This window comes from Pituophis catenifer, unplaced genomic scaffold (assembly GCF_029215685.1).
Source record: "Pituophis catenifer annectens isolate HBS135680 unplaced genomic scaffold, rPitCat1.0.hap2 SCAF_2, whole genome shotgun sequence".
NCBI classification, from domain to species: domain Eukaryota; kingdom Metazoa; phylum Chordata; class Lepidosauria; order Squamata; family Colubridae; genus Pituophis; species Pituophis catenifer.
Window position 1 is genome coordinate 188,607,681 of NW_027256882.1, and position 21,172 is coordinate 188,628,852.

The window sequence follows — 21,172 nt, forward strand, 5'->3', positions numbered from 1 at the left end:
GCAGAATATTGAATTCGGTGGACATCTTCCATTTAAATACTGCACGGAATTCCAGAACATGAAAATACAAATACTTTATAGAAATACTACCTAATTTATATTTTAAGCTAACAGATTTCCCCCTCTTAATGAAATATTGATATAGATTACGTTTGCAGAATTGGGAGAGGAGAGGGAGGTGAAATTGTCCCCTTGACACAGAGTGGGAGATGGCCACAATTATTTTTATTTTTTTATTACTATGCTTTGAATGCCAATACACAGTTTGAGCTTAGCTTAAGTTACAGTATAGTCCTATAATTATTGGTAAACTGCATAGGTATTTTGAGTTTTAAAATCAAATGAAATACTTACTGTATTTTTTGCTCCATAACACACACCTAACCATAAGACACACCTAGGTTTAGAAGAGGAAAACAAGAAAAAAAATCAGGCGGAGCCTGAGAGGACCGCAGATAGGTGTCATCTCATGTGCCAGCTTTGCCTATTGACTCCTGCACTACGGAAAAGAGACAGAAGAGACGGGTAGTGACAAAGACAGAAGAGGCAAGGTTCAACACTGTAAAAGGACCCCGCCACCACAGCCTGGTTGTTATTCACCAAAGGACGGGCACCATGCACATTTGCGAGGGAGGGGAGTGTGTTTTATGGAGCAAAAAATATGGTATATTTAATTGTTTTAATTCATTAGGACAACCTATGATCCATTGAGTCATGCTTTGAGAAAAAGGCAGTGCAGATATTTCCTCCCCACCACCACCTTAACACATAGCATAATTAGGGTGATGTTATTTTTTCACCCTGAGTCATCACGTCAGAAGATTATCTATATCATATGAGTGCAGAGGTGTTGCAACGGCTAGAACTTTACTGGTCTGAATATTGTGGAAATTTCAACTCCACAGGAGTGATGATTAGTGGATGATTAAGTGGATTTGAGGTGGCTTGATTGAAAAATTATTGCAATATAATGCAGCAGGAGCAACTTCTGACTTCCTACCAGCTTCCCCATAGACTTTACTTGTGGGAAGCTAGCAGGGAGCATTGGAAATCATAATCTCATGATTGCAGGAATATTGCAACAGTCTGAATTTTGGGAATAAAAGTGTAGTCTGACCACTGTGGAAATTTCAATTCCAGAGGAGTAATGGGTCCCAGATTTTTTATGCATTCTTAAAGTTCAAAAATTGTTGTTGCATAATACATTATTTTCAGTGGTGAAATCCGGCCGGATCTATCCGGCTCATGCAAACCAGTAGCACCGGCAGCGGGAGGCTCCGCCCACCCGCCGGGACATCATTACGTCCCGTTTTTTACCCTCTGCGCATGCGCAGAAGAGGCACATGCACGCTCACACTCCCGAACCGGTAACTAAGGTAAGTGCATTTCACCACTGATTATTTGGATTAATTGGAGGGCACAAATAAACAGAGTTTTAGTAATATATATCATCCATTTTCAGACCAAACTAGAATAATTTGGCTTCATCCGTGGCTTCGGGGTGGAGTTCCATCAGTACGCTGATGACACCCAGCTGTACATCTCCACCCCAGGCCACCCCAATGATGCCCTTAAAGTGATGTCCCAGTGCCTGGAGGCCATGCGGGTCTGGATGGGGAGAAACAGGCTCCAACTCAACCCCTCCAAGACCGAGTGGCTGTGGCTTCCGGCGTCCCGATATAGCCAGCTGACGCCATCGCTGGCTATTGGGGGCGAATCACTCGCCCCCACGGAGAGGGCTCGTAACTTGGGCGTCCTCCTGGATGCACGGCTGTCGTTAGAAGATCATTTGGCGGCTGTGGCCAGGGGGGCTTTTTATCAGGTCCGCCTGATACGCCAGTTGCGCCCCTTTCTAGATCGGGACTCCCTACGCACAGTCACTCAGGCACTCGTCACTTCCCGCCTGGACTACTGCAACGCTCTCTACATGGGGCTCCCCCTGGGGTGCACCCGGAGGCTCCAGCTGGTCCAGAACGCGGCCGCGCGGGGGATTTTGGGGGCGACGAGGCGCTCCCACGTGACACCTCTCCTGCGCGAGCTGCACTGGCTCCCGGTGGTCTTCCGGGTGCGCTTCAAGGTGTTGGTGACCACCTTTAAAGCGCTCCATGGCTTAGGGCCGGGGTACTTACGAGACCGCCTTCTGCCACCAATAGCCTCCCACCGGCCAGTACGCTCCCACAGAGTGGGCCTCCTCAGGGTGCCGTCCGCCAGACAATGTCGGCTGGCGACCCCCAGGGGGAGAGCCTTCTCTGTGGCGGCGCCCGCCCTCTGGAACAACCTCCCCCCAGAGCTACGTACAATAACAGACCTCCGGATTTTTCGTCGGGCCCTGAAAACCCATTTATTTCAACTAGCTGGGCTGGCTTGAGCCAAATTTTAAACGGATTTTAAATTGGAATGTTTTAATTACGGCCAAAATTATTTAATTATTTTAAACAGTTTTAGATTTTGTATGTTTTGTATATATGTCTTGTTTTTACTTTGGCTGTTCACCGCCCTGAGTCCTACATTGGAGAAGGGCGGTATAGAAATTTAAACAAATAAATAAATAAATAAATAAATAATTTATATAAAAAAGATAATCACTATTCTCAAAGTCTAGAAAAAAATATACAGAAGGAAAAAAATGGGAGAGAAAATGCAAACAAATAGTCAGAAATTATATCTTAATATTGAGCACAAATTCAATCAGCTATAACATTTAGTGCAGGCAAACTACTGTGCTATAAGGAGCCAGAATTGGGGATTTACTTATCAAAGCTAATTTAAATGAAGGGAACTCAAAAATATAAATTACTGTGCCGTCAGTTTATCAGTATAATGGTTCTGTTTCCTATCTTTTGAATTCCGAATGGAACTGTTAAATTGTCTGCATTTGTTGTTGCAATTTCCTTGAAGAATAAAAAGAAACCATTCTGAAAATACCACTCTATTTCAAATAAGTAATGAATAGTTTTCCTGAACTTTTAAGTGAAACGTCTTAACATAACAATTCTTTTTTCAGATGATTCTGGCCACTGGGGAAAAGGAGGTTTATTCACAGCTCTCGGGAATCGTTCTGACCAACCAAAGAAAATATATGAACTAGCAGGAAAGATGAAAGGTAAGTCACTTTTTCATTATTTTAGTAGATGACACCCAGCTTTGCAAATCCAAAGGCTGAGTTGCCACCACTTATTCAAATATTAATTCCAGCCAGTCTTTTACACAGGAATGAGTTTAAAAGAAGCACATAATCCCTGCCCATATATAATATTGCAGGAAGCTATTTTTCTTTGCCTGCTACTTCCTTATCTAAGGAAAGTCATAATAATGCTAAATGAAAAAGAATATGACAATTTAATCTTCATTATTCAGCTATTCATAAAAATTTTCTCTCATTTTAAATCTAAATAGGACTAAATGTTTCCATCCCTGTTAATTGTTTTGCAGACCTGACATTAGGAGGAACTCTTTTATTCTGCATTGATGATAAGGAATCCAGAAAAAAAGGAACGGATTTGGTAACTACATAACAATATGTTTTTCTTAAAATAATTCTAAATTGCATTCTACACAAATAAGAACTCAATAAAATATGTAGTTGATATTCTGCATTGATAATAAGAAATCTAGGGGGAAAAGGACAGATTTGGTAGCTGCACAAACATATATTTTTCTTTAAGTAGTTCTAAATTGTATTCTATGCAGATAGAACCCTATAAAATGCATAGCTGAATATCAGTAAAAGTTCAGGATTAGTTCAAAGTTCAGAAGACATAGCATTTGTAAAAAGGGATGAGAATTTTTTTTTTTTTTTTTGGACAACCCATTCTGTGTACTTGATTTGCTCACTAGTCAAAATGTAATATCTTTCTAGCTAGCTCTTATTGTAGCTCAGCACCGGGACCATTCAAACAATTTATCTGGAATTAAGCTTCCTGCATTAGAAAAAGGATTAAAGAAAATTTATCAAGAAGCCAAGAAAAGAAACGGTAAGCATGCCTGTCGCAGGGCTTTTGAGACAGAAGAAATCTGATAGTTCTCTGTATACAAAATTTTGAATTTTGACAGGGGTGATAGATATTGCAAATGAACATGTTGGGTAAGATTGCTTTATAGCACCGAAGCAAAATTTGCTTCCACCTAGGATTGAACTAATGGCACCACTACTATTCTAGCGAAAAAAGAACAGCTAGCCTATATGCTGCAGGTGAAAAAATAACAGCTGTCCCCACAACTGCTGAAGCTGAACAATCATTTTATAATCTCCTCCCGAAGGAAAACATGCAAACATTGACAGAAGAGTCCCCTTCAAGCGTTCCAGTAGCTCAGTCTTCCCTGGAGTAAAAAAGACTTATGTTGATGATAGGTGACTTATTTCTTAGAGGAACAGAATCAGCAGTCTATTGTTGTGGCCTGTCAGCGGCCTGTGCAGCTAGTAACTGATTCTGTCAGCGAGGAAGCTGATGTGGTGCTGCGCCAGCAGCCTGTGCAGCTGGCACTCGAGTCAGACAATGAGGAGGCTAGAGAAGATGTGGTGCCAGAGGCGGGGATTCTGCCAGGGCCTTCAGAAGCTCCCATAAGTGAAGAGGAAGAAGAGGAGGAGCCTCTTCTCGATGCACGGGCACACAGAGCTGCCAAAAGGCAGGAGTGGCTCCTCAGAAGGAGGTCTTCTCGAGAGTAAGGCTTGGGGCTAATTGGCCACTCCCTTAGCCTATTTAAGGAAGGATGACGACTGAGGCAATTTGCAGGGAACAACTTTGCTCACTCTCCTTCGCGTCTGGATCTTAGTTCTCTGCAAATTGCTTCTGGGCTTTCTGCCAACCATAGTAAGATTACAATTATTATTCTTTGGATTCTTTTAGGCTGTTAAGAAAGTTAATTAACAGCCTTTGTTTCAAAAAGACTGATTTAATTTAGTAAACTAAGATTTGTACAGACTTTGTGTGTGCTGTGTTCTTTAGGGTCCGTAGCTGGGGCAGAACTTCTATAGACCTGATAATCTGTTGAGGGAGGTAATTTGTCTCCCTAGAGCTAAGGTCAAAGGTGACAGAGAACTTACCAAAATAATCAAGCCGTCTGGTTATTATCTGTTTCTTCTTTTTCATGTTTGGATGAACGATACAACCAGAGACCATAAGCAACTGGGCAGGAAAGCAAAACAATTCAGGACACGATAGTCTTCTCTTCCATACTGGTGTGGAACTGGTGCAGGAGCGCCGACCAGCTGCTCTGCCAGTGCTGCTAAGGCTGCTGCCTTTAGCAATCGTAGCAGCTCCCCAATGCCCGGAAACTTTTCTTCTACACACATCCCCCACTCCTGTAAAGTTGGCAGGACTCAGTTGGGTGGAAGGATGCCCCGAAGGAGAGTCCCGAGTCCAACTCCCGAGCTGAGGCAGTGCCCGGTGTGGAGCAGGTCAAAAGGGAAGCAAGCGGGGCTCACATGGCGCAGGGCGTGAAGGCCAACAACACAACTCGCCCGTGGCTGATAGCCAGCCAGCGCCTCTCCGGCCAGCTCGACCGGGCTCCACAGCATTCTGGACGAGAAAGGCTATGGAGCACAAAGCAGGAAGGAGGCGGCGTTTCTGGCAAGCCTGTATGCGAGCAAGCTCCATACAAGCTTTGGGAGCAAGCAAGCTCTGGCAAGCTTTTGGAGAAAGCTTGAGGGGGCCAGTGGCTTGGGGAGGGGTCTTGTCCGAGGCAATATGTGAAAGGAGGGCGAGGGGCAGGAGAAGCGCGGCAGGGCAGCCCAGGGGTCTTCTTGGACCTTCTCTCCCCCCCCGTCTGCCAACCAAGGAGGCTGACTGGACTGGGCTGGGTTGGGCTTGCACAGCTGCTCTCAAAGTGGCCAAGGGGGCCGGGGTGAGGGTCTCCGTCCCAAGGGTCGCTCGGCCAGCCTTGCCGAAGTTCTCCTGAGCACCACCACCCCCAGCCAGGGATGGGTTGGGATGGGGATTGGTTGCAGCTCCTGGAGCCGAAGCAGAGAACAAAAGGATGGCCAGGAAGAGTTTAAAAGAGAGAATCCAAGGTGCTGGTTCTCAAGTTACACACCGCTGGAGAGGGGGGAGAAAGGGGAGCAGGAGAAGAAGTGCTGGCTTGGATTGCAAAAGCCACGGACTGGCTCGATCGCCTTCCTCTTGAAGAGCTTGCAGGGCAAACAGGAGATCTGGGGTTTGGGTGAACGGCAGAATTCTTGCTTCTCCGCCACCCCCCCACCCCACCTGCCACTGACCCTCGCTAGCCGAGATCAGCAAGCCAGATTTGGGGAGCTGAACTCGCTGCCGCTGCCCAGGAGGAGGAAAACGTGAGAAATGGGTGCTCTTGCAGCACCTCCTCTCTCTCTTCTTCTCCCAAGTGACAGCACTGCGTCCGGCTCACCGTTTCTGGCCTGCTGATGTCGGGCAGCAGTGGCTCTGATGTTCCCTCTCCCTTCCCCCCCCCCCCCCCGCGCATGTGTCTAAGTATTGGGGGGGGCTTATTTTACCACATGGCGCACGAAAGCCCAATTGAGCTTATTATCTGGACATGTCTTATTTTCAGGGAAACAGTATTAAATACTTGAACAGTGTGGCATCTGAGTATCATTAATTATGATACCAAATAATGATGAAATTAATAATTTTGATAGCCTTAATTACATTAATTATACTCACATCATTATAGTAACATTGTACATAATGCAATCATCTTTCAACTTCTAGTCCTTTCATCTACATACTGATTTTAACATATTATATAGAAATATGCAAAATGATATTTTTCCCCGTTCTAATATCTACCTCTATTCTATATCTTATATTGGTAGGTACTCTATTTCTATCCTTCATCTCTTTTCCATTTTAGTATTTCAGTTCTTGTTAATTTTTTTTTCCCTTTGGCATGTTTTCCACATCATTATAATAACATTATAAATATTACAATTAACATTGTTAACATTATATTTACTCCACCATATATCTAATCCCTGATCATCTTAATTTTTCCAATATTTTATTACACAATACTAATAGCCATAGTAACCTTAACACTGTTGTTTAAGAGTATATAATACAATCTTTCAACTTCTGATCCTTTCCTCTACATACTAATTTTAAGGCATTATATAAGAATCTATTAAATAATATTATCCCTCTTTCTAATTCCTACCTCTATTCTAAGTTTTGATAGCACAAATCTTATATTGGTGGAAATTCATCTCTTGTTCGCTTCAATATTTCAATTTTTACTGATTTTTTAGCATGTTTTCCTTTTTTTTTTTTAATTTGATTTTTATTATAACATATAGTGATACAATCGGTACATTTTCGGTTCATTGGTGCAATTATATACATATATACATCTACATGCATTATTGCTTGTCTTTTGTTGATATTGTTTCTTAAAGCTAGATTTAATTTCAAACACTTAAAGATAATAGTGCTCAACTCTCTAAGACTAAATCTAATACTATTCATATAGATTTTGTTAATTAGTTAATATTTAATCTCTATTACCTTCTTTATTTCTTTCCCCCATCCATTCATACCACATGTCCCACACGCTATAAAATTCTGAATCTTCTCTGTCATTAATTTCTGAAGTCAATTTGTTCATTTCGGCGCACTCCAATATTTTTCCAATAACATGTTCTTGAGGTGGTATTTGTTTTTCTTTCCAATACTGGGCAAAGGAAATTCTAGCGGCTTTAATTATATGTATAATTAAATACATTTTCTTTTTTGCATATTCAGTTTTCAAAATTCCCAGGAGAAAAGCTTTTGGGTCAAAATCAAAATTTTCTTTTATTATTTCTCTAATCCACACCCATATCATCCTCCAGAATTTTTGTGCCTGATTACATGTCCACCAGCAATGATAAAAAGTACCCTGCTGATGGTCACATTTCCAACATTTAGGGCTCGAATTGGGGTAGATCTTCGCTATCCTAGCTGGGGCCATATGCCATCTATAAAACAGCTTGTATTGGTTTTCCTTATAAGCCGTCGCCTTTGTCATTTTAAGGTTATTATTCCATATTGAATCCCATTCGTTCAGATTTATATTCTGTCCTATATTTTTGGCCCATGCTAACATCGGTTCTTTAACTACTTCCTCTGCCATATAGTACTCCAATAAGTAATTATATAATTTAGCTAGAATTTTGTCGTCCGTACCCATCCATATCTTGTCAAATCCATTTATGCTCATTTCAATGCCAAATTCCTCCTTATCTTTTTTATATCTGGATTTAATTTGGTTATATGGCCACCAGTCTATAGAAATACCTTGTTCCATCAATTCTTCCCTTGTTTTAAGGTTCCCTCCCCCATCTAATAATTCATTGTATCTGACCGTTTTACCCATTTCTAATACATTTGGATATATTATAGCCTCCATGGTGGAAAGCCATCTCGGAATTTTCCTATAGTGCTTCTGTCTCATCTCTCCCCATATTTGTATCAAGATCTCCCTTATTTTATGTCTATGGAAGTAAGTTTTTATCTTCTTCCCAGTATCCCAGAGATATGCATGCCAACCCTTCTGGAGATCATACCCTTCTAAAGTTAACAGTCTTTTATTTCTCAGGGTTGCCCATTCTTTCAGCCATACTAGGTTTGCAGCTTTTTGATATAACTCCCATTTAGGTAATCCGAAACCCCCTCTTTCCTTCTTGTCCTGTAAATTCCTAATTGCTATTCTTGGTTTCTTTCCCTCCCAAATAAATTTCCTGATGATGCTATTGAGCTCCAGAAAGAATTTTTTATCTAATTTAACAGGGACCGTTCGGAATAGATACAATAACTTGGGTAATATGCTCATTTTTATTGCCGCGATTCTGCCTAATAATGATATCTGTAGTCTTCCCCACTTTTCCAGATCCTGTTTAATATTTCTAATCAATGGTAAATAATTATCCTCTCTGAGGGCCGAGCACCTTGATGAAATCCAGACCCCCAGGTATTTTACCTTCTTGGCGGTTTGGATCTCCATTGATTCTTCCAGTACTTTTTTCCTTACCTCCGTCATATTTTTTGTTAATAATTTAGTTTTGGATTTATTTAATTTAAGGCCTGCTACCTCCCCGTAATTGCCCAATTCTTCCAGAATTTTAGTGCCTGATTCTAATGGTTCTTCCATGATTAATACCACATCATCTGCAAATGCCTGTGTCTTATATATCTCTTTTCTGATTGTCAGACCCTTTATTTCTTGAGAAAGATTATTTCCTAATCTTTCTCAAGAATACTTCTAGTGCTAAGATAAATAGAAGTGGGGATAGAGGGCACCCTTGTCGGACCCCTTTTCTAATTTGAAAAGCCTTAGTTCTCCATTCAGTAATATATTAGCCTTTTGTTTTTGATAGATTGTGGATATCGTATTGACAAAATTTAATCCGAATTCCATTTGGATAATTTGTTGTTTCATAAATTGCCAATTAAGATTGTCGAATGCCTTTTGGGCGTCGACAAAGACCAATGCCATTTCTTTGTTCGGGTGTTCCTCATAGTATTCCAATATGTCTATTATCATCCTTGTATTATTCCTGATTTGCCTCCCAGGGAGGAATCCATTTTGGTCACTGTGTATTAATTTATTCAAAATTATTTTTAGCCTTCCTGCTAAAATACCCATATAGATTTTGTAGTCCGTATTCAGGAGGGATATCGGTCTGTAATTTTTAATTAATTTTGGGTCTTCTCCTTCTTTTTGGAGGAGAGTAATATACGCCTCTCTCCATGATTCTGGAATTTTGGATTCTGTTAGGGCCTCATTATAAATTTCTAACAACTTTGGTAACAAAATTTCTCCCAAATCCGAATTTTTATAAAATTCCCCTGGAAGTCCATCTGGGCCTGGGGATTTGTTCTTTTTAAGTTTTGATATTACCATCCTTAATTCTGTCATCGTTATTTCTTTATTAAGTATTTCTTTATCCTCTTCCCCGATTTTTGGAAGACTTTCTTTTGACAAGTATTGGACCACCTTTTCATTAGGAATTTGTTCTTCCGTATACAGAGCCGCATAATACTCTCGGGCAATCTCCAATTTATCTTCCTGTTTATTGTTGAGGTGGCCTTCCGGGTCTTCCAATTGATGAATTATGCCCTTCTCTTTTTCTTTTTTTAACCTATAGGACAGCCACCTGCCCGGTTTGTTTGCATTTTCAAAATAATATTGTTTGGTTCGTTTCATTTTGTACGCCAATTTCTCTTGATCTATTACGTTTAATTTGTGCCGTATAACCATCCAATTTTCTTTAACATCCTTATTATCTGGTTTATGTTGTAGTTCCCTCTCGGCTTTCCCTAATTCTTCTATCAGTGCCTTCTGCCTCTCTCTTCTTTCCTTATTCCTGTGTGCACTATACGATATTGCTAGTCCTCTTATGTACGCTTTCATTGTATCCCATATGATACCTCGAGATGTTGCTTCCTTTTCATTTACTTCAAAAAATAGATTTAATTCTTTTTTTACTTTCTCTACATTTTGCTTGTCCTTTAGAAATTGATTATTTAATCTCCATCTTGTATTTCTTCTCTTGTGCGTACATTCCCATTTAACCTCTAATGGATTATGGTCTGCCCAAATGTTGGGCATGATTTCTGTTGACTTAATATCTAACCCTATATCTCTGCTTATCCACATTATATCAATCCTAGACCAAGATTTCTTAGGATTAGAATAATATGTATACTGCCTCTGATATGGGTGCAGAACCCGCCAAATATCCACTAGATTGAGTTCTTCTACCATATCAAAGAATGGTTTTGGTAAATTTTTCCTCTTTTTCTTTTTACCTTTGGTCCCCTTATAATCTCTATTTGAATCTATTACCCCATTAAAATCGCCAATTATGCAAATCTTACTCATCCATCATGCTTAATCTCTCTCCTAATTTTTTATAAAAGTCTCCTAGGTTTTCATTCGGGGCATAAATTGCTGTTAATAAGATTGGACAGTTGCCTCTTTTAACTTCCACTATTAATACCCTTCCCTTCGGGTCTGCATATTTTAGTTCGGCTTTTATTTCCTTCTTGATGTACAATGCTACTCCCCTTTTCTTTTTATCAGCTAGGGATGCATAAAGATTCCCCAATTTCTTATATTCCAAATATTTTTGATTTTCCTTTTTAATATGGACCTCTTGAAGGCACACTATATCCATATTTTGTTTAGCTAATTTTGTAAAAAAAAATTTCCTCTTTTTGTTATCGTTTAGGCCATTTACGTTAACTGATATCAATTTCCAATCAACCATCTCTTAATTTTTGTATACTATCCTAATACTTCTTGGCACGTGTGACTCTTTGTGGACTTTGGTCTTTCTTTGTCTCCTTACTATCCTTATCTTCCTCCTCCTTTTCCTTCGATGTCCCTTCTTTCTCTCTTATCTGCTAGGTTACTTCTTCTTTCGATGTTTCCGCCTCTAACTCCTCTTTACTACTTTGATCCTCTTCAGACGCTCGTAATTGATCCAGGAACTCTTGAGCTGCTACTAAGCTATCTATCTTAACTTTATTCCCTTGCCACGTGATCCACATGCCTTCTGGTAAGATCCACCTGAAGAGAATATTTCTTTTGTTTAATTGAGTAGCCAAAAACCTATAATCTCTCTTTATCTCCCTTACCCTCCTTGGGATTTGTTTCAGTATGATCACCTCCTTTCCCTTATACATGATTGGCTCATCTCTTGCCATACTATAGAGGATATTCTTTACCTTCTTCCTTGCGAATCTTATATGCACCTCCCTTGGCAATTTATTTCTTCGTTCATAATTTGTCTGGACCCTGTACGCCTCGTCAATTTCCTTTATAATATCCAATTTATCTTGTTGCAACACCTCAGCAATTAATTCTGCCATCACCTGGCACAGATCTTCTTCTTTATCTTCCGCAATGTTTTGGAAACGGAGATAGAAGGAGGCTCAATCCATTTCCAATTGGGTAATTGAGTCTGCCAATTCCCTGTTCTGTTCCATCAGTTTTTGGTCAACCGTATCTAAATTTTTTTCCTGTTGTTCCATTTTAACTTCCATCTTTTTAATCTTCTGTGTATTAGTTTGTATCGATTCCTGTATACCAATCATTTTTTGATCTAATGCCCTAATATCTGTCTTAGTATCTGTTCAGTATGGTTACTAGACATTTTTTCTTGTAACATAATCATCGTGTCCTGTATTGCTGTCAATGTTGATTGCATTGCTTGCATTGTGGGTAGCATTCCTGATTTCTCCATTTTAGAGAAACCTTCAGTCAATTTCTGTGTAGCAGGTGATGTCGTTGTGATTGTGGGATTTGAGGATGTTTTCTTTCCTGTTTTTGTCACCGTGGATGAGAAGCTCATCATCTCTTTTAATACCTTTTTCTGTTTTCTTGTTATATTTTCAATGTTTTTCCAAATTGTCATCCACCAATATTTAACTGCCTCTATCAAATGAATTTATATTAAATCGTTCCCTTCCGTTCTATTCAATATTGTTTAGTAATACAATAAATCAATAATTCAAATTTTTATCTGTTGCACAAACCTATCTTGTAATAAGTCACTTATTAATCAATTAATAGTTAAACTAATTTGAACTAAGATAACCCTCTCACCTGCTACCACTACTTAAGCAAATTATCTTTACCTACTCTTATTTAACACTTAAGCACTGATGACTTTCTAATATATCTTGAGCAATCTAAGTACACATATAGATAATTAATTATGCAATCTCAATATTCAATATTTTAAGTTATAAAAAGCTAATCAAAATTAAGAATCAATAATTGAAAGAAGAAAGGAGGAGAAGAAAGGGAAAAATCCAATTATAGAATATAAAAGATTATAGCGTATATAAATTCCTTAATAAAAAAATCTAAAAAGTACTTAATAAATTTTAAATAAGTTCACAATTAATTTAGATTATCTAAAATGGAATATGTAATATATATAATATTAATATAGATATATACTTGTAGATATATAAATTTTCTAATGTTTTTTTTTGTTGTTATTTGCCCAACTCGTTGATTAATTAATTGATTAATTGATTAATTGCTCAATAACTTCACTCAGTCATAAAAGAGCAAAGGGGAAAAGCAATCAAAAATATAAAAAAATTCTTTTACAATGATGCAGCAGGCACGCTTTGCTGTATGATCTGCTTCGCGTTGCTCTTAAGTTCAATCACTCTCTATTTGCATTGTCATTCAGATTTCATCAGCCATGTTATCTTCCCCAAGTGCTCCTTCTCAGTCTCTCAGCTCAAGACAGTCTTATTATTAGTCCTGACAGCTACCGCACTTCCAAAATCCAGTTCCTTTATTCAATTAGTCTATTCCACACTCTTAACTTTCCAAAGTTTGTTTGCTCAAAACAAAGTATCAATCCAATCCACTGAAGGCTCCGTCTCCCTTTCTAAAAGTATCCTCAGTCTCACCAGCACGTCTGCGATTTCGTCTCCCACCAATCTCCTCCAACCTCACAATCGCCGCCAATTCCTTCCAGGATCCTTCTTATCCGACGCAGCCAGCACAATCCAATTGAACTCATTCCGAGCGTGTTTAAGGGAGAGTAGTACGAATGATCATAGGCACCAACTTCACCGAAATCTTCTTGCTTCCTGTCTTTTGTTGGCTATCACAGCTTCAAGTCTGCCATTTAAAGCAGACGCGCCGCGTTAGTTTGACAGCGGTAGTCGGTCCAGCAGAGAGTGCTTGCTCCTCACCGCTCTGCCTGCTGACACCCCGCTATCGTCCGCGGAGCTTTCCGAGCTCCCACGCCTCGAAGGGACCCCAAAACGCAACAAAAAAGTGGCGCTGCAAGCAGCGATCGCTGTCACAGCGCCATATCGCTGGGATTCACCAACCGGAAGTCAATTTTAGCATGTTTTCCATATTCCTCCTTTGGAATTTTATATCTCCATGTATCATTCATATTTGGTCTAAATGTTACCTCTGTCACTGCCTCTGCTTCTCGCTGCCAAATCTTCACATACCTATCAATGTCTCTATCCTCACTTTAGGAATGTCTTTCTGCTCATCCAATTTTATTTTTAAGTTTCTTAATGTATAGTCAACTTGATCTATTTAATTCATTTTAATTATCTCTTCCTTCTCCTTGTCTTCTAAATTCGTTCATTGTTTTATCTGCTCTATCCTTTCCTCTGTTTTTTCTATTTTCTCCTCTATTTCCTGGGTTTCCTGTTCATTTTTCATTGTTGTTTGCTGGACATTTTCTAGTCTTGCAACTAAAACAACCAAACCCTTTAACTTCCTGTGGTTCTTTGTTATAGTTTCATAGACGCTTTGAAACATCAGTGACATTTCTTTTTGAAATATACTTATTTTCTCCTGTTGAAGCATTTTGTCTTATTTTAATAAATCCAAAACTTACTTAATCAAGGTTCCAAAATCTTCATTGTCTGTAACGTCAAAAAGCTAATATTAAAACTATTCACTCAGTCCCAGAATTATTCCTCAAGATGCACAATATTTATAGTCCTCCACCAGTCAGTTTACTCATTCCAAGCTTTCCAAAAAGCCTTTTTCTTTTTTCTTTTCTTTTTTTAATTTTACTTCTTTCACCTCTTTGTGCTGTTATCAGACGTTTATACTCCTAGATGATCCAACAGGTTTCCCTTGTCTTTATCAGCGACATAGTCAGGACTTTAATTCCAATGATAATTCCAAATGTTTATGAACCCTCTATTTAGCAATCTTCAAAAGTCTCAAAGATTTTTCTCCTTAGTCATGAAACAAATAGGTATTAGACAATATGCATGAGAAAAGAACAGTCTTCCATATGTTTTTTAACCTCGACTCTATATTGCAGATAATTATTCCAAGGACATTCCCAGCTTTGTTAAAATATAGTGTAGTTTCTTTCTTTCACCAGTAGATGGCACCATCGCCTAAATTTCAACGTTGTACCCAATCTGACAGCTAGGAATCTATTCCTATTTCCTTCAAATAATTTCTTTCAGTTTCTTCCAATAATCAGCCCAATGTTTCCAGCATTTTAAAATGCTATTTCAAAAAGTTTCCAATAAAGTATTCAAGTCCACTCTTTCTGTGTTTTAAGGATTATATTCTCTCTTAGATTTCACTTTCTTTCGGATCTATAATCTTTCCCTAAATCTTTATTCGCCGCTTTTTTAACACTTTAAACACTTTGAATTTTTTTTTCTTTGGGGTTTAGTCTCTGGTAAAGAAGTTGAGTGGACAGCTCCAGTCCACTGTCCAGTCCACTGTTCACACACCACTCCAACACATTTCTTTCTTCGGTTGTCCCAGCTTCATGGCGGCCATAATGGCCGCCTCTCTTCTTTGGTGTTGGGTAGGAGAATAAGCCTTGGATCAACAAGGTGAGTTGTCACTCTCTGTGAACTGCAAGTCATCCCTCCTTTCTTCGTCACCCCTCCAAGGTGACTTTAGCCCATTAAGGGCCCCCCAATAAAGAGAGTTTAGCCTAAGTCCACGGAGCCCCGCTCCCTACAACTGTCCTGCAGCAATGCCAAACCGGAAGTCCCTCTCCTGGCCTCATATTTTTAAAATAACTTCTGAAATCTCAAAAAACGTTATCAGATCATTCATCAGTTGTCTCTGGGTTTGTAAAATTTTGGTAACTGTTGTCTTGAAAGGTATTCATCTATTTTTAATATGTCAATCTCCTGTCTTTTATAAAAATTTGAATAAAAGTTATGAAAGGACTTTTTAATGTTGTCTGTTAGCACATTACTGCCTTCACAAATTTTTCCAATTATTGTCTTTTCTCTTTCTTTTATTAATTTATATGCTAACCATCTGCCTGGTTTGTTAGCAAATTCAAAATGTCTTTGTTTTGCATAGTTCAATTTTGTTTCTATTTCCTGTACAGTTAACATAGATAATTGTTGCCATAACAGTTTAATATGGTGTAAAATTTTAGTATCTATAGGTGTCTTTTGCAAGTGAATTTCTTTCTGTCTAATTTCATCCATTATCCTTTGCATCTTTTTCTGGGATTTTTTTCTTCTCTAGGCGATTGTATTGTATGAAATAGCCCCTCATGACTACTTTACTAGCATCCCATTCTGTCGTTAAACTTGTCCCTTTTCCAAATTATTCTCAAAGTATTCCTGCAATTTCTTTTTACACTCTTTTACAATCCTTTCCTTTTGCAAAATAGCTTCATTTAGTTTCCATCTGAAACTTGAGCTCTTTCCTCTTAAAACCAAAAGCACTGGGTTATGGTCTGAGAAAGATTTAGGCAGAGTGCCCACTTTCAGAATTTTATTTGCAAGATTTTTAGATATCCATATCATATCAATCCTTGAAAAAGATTTATGTCTTCCAAAGAAGGTATGTTCTCTGGCATCTCCATTTATATATCTCCATGAGTCCACTAATGCTAAATTGTTAGGGTGTCAGCATTAGGGTGACTTGATAGCAGTTTTCCAGTACTTGAGGAGCACTCACAGAGAAGAGAAGGTTGATTTAGTCTCCAAAGCTCGTAAGGGCAGAACAAGAAGCAAAAGGTGGAAGCTGGTTAAAGAGAGATCTTACCTGAAACTAAAGAGATATGTCCTGATAGTGAGAGCAGTTAATCAGTGGAACAGCTTACCTTCTAGAATTATGGATGCTCCATTGCTGGTGGTTTTCAAGAAAAGATTGGTCAGTCATTTGTCTGGGATGGTATAAGGTCTCCTGCCTTGGGCAGAGGGTTGGACTAGAAGACCTCGGAGGTCCTTTCCAGACCTAACACTCTATGATTCTAAGCTAGGGAACTAATACAAGGACTAGATGATATTATTGTTGGGTGGATTCACAATTGGCACCCAAAGAGTTAGGCAAGTATTGTGTGGAGTGTCATAGAGTTTGCCTTGAGCCCTATGCTAACCAGTAACCTTGATGAGGCAGTTGATGGGACATTTACAGCCTGCAGATGGCACAAAACTGGGAATGGTGGCTAACATTTTAAATGAAAGAAGATCTAGGAAGATTTCAGAAGAAGAGAAGACTCTTGTCCAATGCTGGGACAGCCTATTTATTGTTGTTTTTAAGGATAGGGTAAGACTGTGTGGTCTGACAATTTCAAACTGTTTCCATTTCCATTCTTAAGAGCACAAGCACCACTGAAGAACAGGCCATAATTATACAGCTTAAATTTAATCATTTTGGTGTTAAATTTCACCAGAGAAATCTGAAGGTGTTACTTACATGTTACCACAACTTGGTTTTTACTGACTATTCAGTTGGAATATATAACAAGGAGGAAATGTCAAAAGTTCTGCTACTATTCATATTGGAATAGATTTAAAATGAACATTAGCCTCTGTTACAGTATACATTGCAACAAAATGAGCTTCCAAGTGTTGTCTTTTTATGAAAATAAATCATTTTGTTTATAACTTACTAGTTAATTCCTTCTACACCAATACATTGTTATTGGTGCTGCATGTCAGATATTTTCTCTTTATTCTTTACCTCAGCAAGCATTCATCTTCCTCGCATTGGATATTCAACCAAAGGCTTTAATTGGTATGGAACAGAACGCCTCATTCGTAAATACTTGGGATCCAGAGGAATTCCTGCATTTGTGTATCCTTACACATCTTATACTGCTGAAAATAACTATATTTCTGTATTTCACAGTGAATTAAGACTTTCCAAGAACCACACTACAATGAATTGCTTTTACTTACTCAACAGGCTAAGGAAATTAGACAAAGATGTTTATTGAAACAACAGAACTGATGAGTGAAGACTTGAGACATTTGTTGAGACATGAATAACTGCTTATTTTGATGATATAGACTGGGTGTTGGCAACACGCAACTCCAGAGCCACCTGTGGCTCTTTGACCCCTCTCCTGCGGCTCCCTGCTGACCCGGTCATGAGACCTGCTCTCCACTCTGAGACACTGGCCCAACCTGGCCGGGGCCAACACTAACCTCGCTAACACGAGGGCTGGCAGGGTGGGAATGGGATCTGGGAGGAGAGTACAACGGAAAGGGGGACAGGCCGCAGCTGAAGAGTGAGACGAGCTGCCACTGCGACTTCTCCAAAGACCACCCTCCTCCTCCTCACGCAACCCCCTGGCCAGCTGTTGTGAGGCCAGGAGTATGTGCACAAGTGGGGATAGCCTCAAGCGAGCAGCTGGGCTTGGCCAAAGCACAGCAAAGGCACACGGAGCGGGCGGGTTGACCAGCTGATGGGCTAGCATTTTTGGCGAGAGTACTCCGGCTTTCTCCGAGCCTGATCCCCTGGATGGGTGTGTGAGGTTTGGCGGGGCCAGTTCCCTTTTCCTGCTGCCCTGAGCTTCTTTACTCCTCCAGCTGAGTGATGCCACCGGCTATTGAAAAGTGTCCTCTGGGTGGCAAAGGAAGAGAGAAAGATGAGAGAGAGAAAAAGGGAGAGAGAAATGAGAAAATGATGGAGGGAGAGAATGAGAGGAAAAGAGAAACAAATGAGAGAGAAAGAGAGAAAAAAGGAAGAGAATAAGGAAAAGGAGAGAAAAAGGGAGAGAATGAGGAAAAAAACAAGAAAGAAATGAGAGAAAAGGAGAAAAATGAGAGAAATGAGAAAAGAGGAACAGAAATGAGAGCTGGAGGGAGAGAATGAGAGGGAAAGAAAAAAGGGAAAGGAAAAAGAAAAACAGAAATGAAAGGGAGGGGGGAGAGAGAGACCCATTTCCCACAGAAAACACCTGGAGCCACAAAATATGGGTAGGCGTGGCTGGAAGGGTCATGTGACTGGGTGGGAGTGACGAGTTGACCACACCCACCCAGGTTTTGTGGCTCCCGGTGTTTTCTGTGGGAAATGGGTCCAAATGGCTCTTTGAGTGTTTAAGGTTGCAGACCCCTGCTATAGACAATCCAAAATGATTCCCTCCCCTTTTAGGTTTTTCATGCAAAAACGTATTTCAGCTTGCAGATCTAAAACAACAGTGTATTCCGATTCTTTTAATTAGTGTGAAGTCTTCCTATAAATGTTAATTACAATTGAGCAAATGTATTCACAGAAGACTTGTCTGGTTTGATTTTTTCTCCTATTTTCCTAGTGAGAGCAAACATTGAGGCAAAATAATGGAGCATATAACAAAAATTATACTTTAAAAACTCAAAACTGCTGGATGACATGGTTACTGTACAAATTGAACATGGAAGTATTTATCGGTTTGGGAATAGCAACACTATGTGATATTACCTAGTTGAAGCATTCCCAAAGGCATTCCAGAAAGATATTTCTCTTTTTGGATGCAAAAAGATGACATATAAATTCTGCCTTCCAAAATCATTTGATTCTTTATTTTTTATATAACATGGGGATTATAAAAGGCCTTTTAACAACCTTTGCTAAGAACAAACTCTAGTGAATATTTTGGGATCTTTCCCTGTTCTAATATTTGTAACAGTAACAAAAAATATCAACATTAAATGAAGCTTATTTTCAAATTAGCTCTATGACAGGCATGGGATATAAGAGAGCAATTTACTGATTGAGTTAAGCTGATAATAATTGGCAATTCCTTAACTATGTTCTTCAGATACTACTTTCCAAGAATTAAAGCATCGTCTTCTTCAAAAGAATCCACAATACTACAATCTTAAAGTTTTTCAACAATTAAACAGAAATTGACATTTTCAGTGGATAAACTGAATTAAATACTTTTATTTAGTTTTCTTAATTTTTGTTTTTAATTAGAATTGTATTTTATAGTTATAGGTAATTTCTATATTAATGGGGCAAATTATGCTTTAGAAAAAATATCCAAAGCTTCAGAGATGATCTGAAAAAATGAAGAGTTAAGTGAAATTTGATAAAAAGAGGGATTACACAATAAAAAAATTATCTGAAACCAATATAGAATTAGCATTTAAATGATTTGCTGGAGCTTTAAGTTTTACTATTCAAGTGTGCGTGACTGTTACTTCAGGGATTTTTAAAGCTCTAGCTCATTTGAAATGGAGAGTATATATTTAAAATACTTTAAATAATATACATTGTCATAGATTACAAGTGTATTAGGAAGGGCAGTGTTGTAGTTTACAAGCATTATTCTTTCTGAAGGCTAATTAAAATGCTGTGGACCCACAGCTATTTCAATATTCAATAAATCAAATCAAATGTCAGACTTCAATGCTATCTCAAAATAAATGAATTTCCAAACTGCCAATCTTTAAGGAAATCTTCTCTTTATTCGAGTACAGCAACCAGATCATGACTCGTGCAGACAAGACTGACCTTTTGCCCCCCAATCCCTCCCTTTCCGATCCCCAATTCTCTGCTTCTTATTGGCTATCTTCCAAGTCACTCTCCTGACTTCTTGTCTTGTCATTTCACAGGAATGTTCCCCCCTCCTCTTCATTTCCACGGAGACTGAGCTTCAAAGGGATTTAGCAGGCAAAAGTCCAGGGCTTATCTCCCTTTCTATGTCAGCACTGAAACACTGACATCCGGCCCCTCTCCCTTCACTCTCTCCATGAGGCCTGCACGAGATAAATTTAGTACCTTACCCCGTCCGAGGGTGTACCCCACCCCCTCCCGGCTTGTCCGGGTGATCTGCATGGAATTTAGCTATGAGGCAGTCAGCTTGGATGTTTGTGCTCTTCACCCAGGAAGCTTCTGACAAGGGGTAACCCTTCCACTTAATTAAGTATTGGAGGCGCCCTCTGTGCCACCTCGAATCGAGAACTCGCTGTACTTCATAGTGGGTCTGGCCTCCAACAATCAAGGGCCCTGGGGGATCACGCCTGACATCAAAATTTATAAGCACCTACCAGTTAAATGGTGCCAATTATGTGGATTTTTTGACCCAACAGCAGGAAAACAATAAATGGTGCATCCATTTTGTTTGCATCCAAAATTACTAGGCAGTAGCTATAACATCTATTCACTGAAGAAAGCACTGATAGGAAAGGTTTAATTATTAAGAATCCAGATATCTATTTAGGAAGTATGATTATTTTTTAATTTTTTATTTTACCTTTGGAAATACATCTTATATGTGTGTGCGTGCGTGCATGCATGTAAAGAAAGAAGTAGAAATTCTGCCAGCTCCAGAACTTAAAATTTTAAAATTCTACTAAGCTTTCATCAGCCATCTGCTGACATCATCAGAGTATTAAACTACCATTACAGAGATCTCTACCTTTATATGCCATTAATCAATTTTGCCATTGCACGTGTAATAGGCCCTTCCAGCTGTCTCCCATTTGTAATTAGCTGTGTATTGTGTAAT

At 39.2% G+C, this 21,172-nt stretch overlaps 1 protein-coding gene across 1 annotated transcript in view; it reads left to right on the forward strand.

Annotated features, from left to right (window-relative positions):
• CHD1L (chromodomain helicase DNA binding protein 1 like) overlaps positions 1-20,107 on the forward strand; it is a 91,893-nt gene extending 71,786 nt beyond the window's left edge. The window contains exons 19-23 of the mRNA XM_070938354.1: positions 3,005-3,103; positions 3,433-3,503; positions 3,860-3,974; positions 17,421-17,529; positions 19,478-20,107. Of these exons, the coding sequence (XP_070794455.1) occupies positions 3,005-3,103; positions 3,433-3,503; positions 3,860-3,974; positions 17,421-17,529; positions 19,478-19,541 (458 nt within the window). The 3' untranslated portion in view covers positions 19,542-20,107. The remainder of the gene's footprint in view (positions 1-3,004; positions 3,104-3,432; positions 3,504-3,859; positions 3,975-17,420; positions 17,530-19,477) is intronic.
• The last annotated feature ends 1,065 nt before the right edge of the window (positions 20,108-21,172 follow it).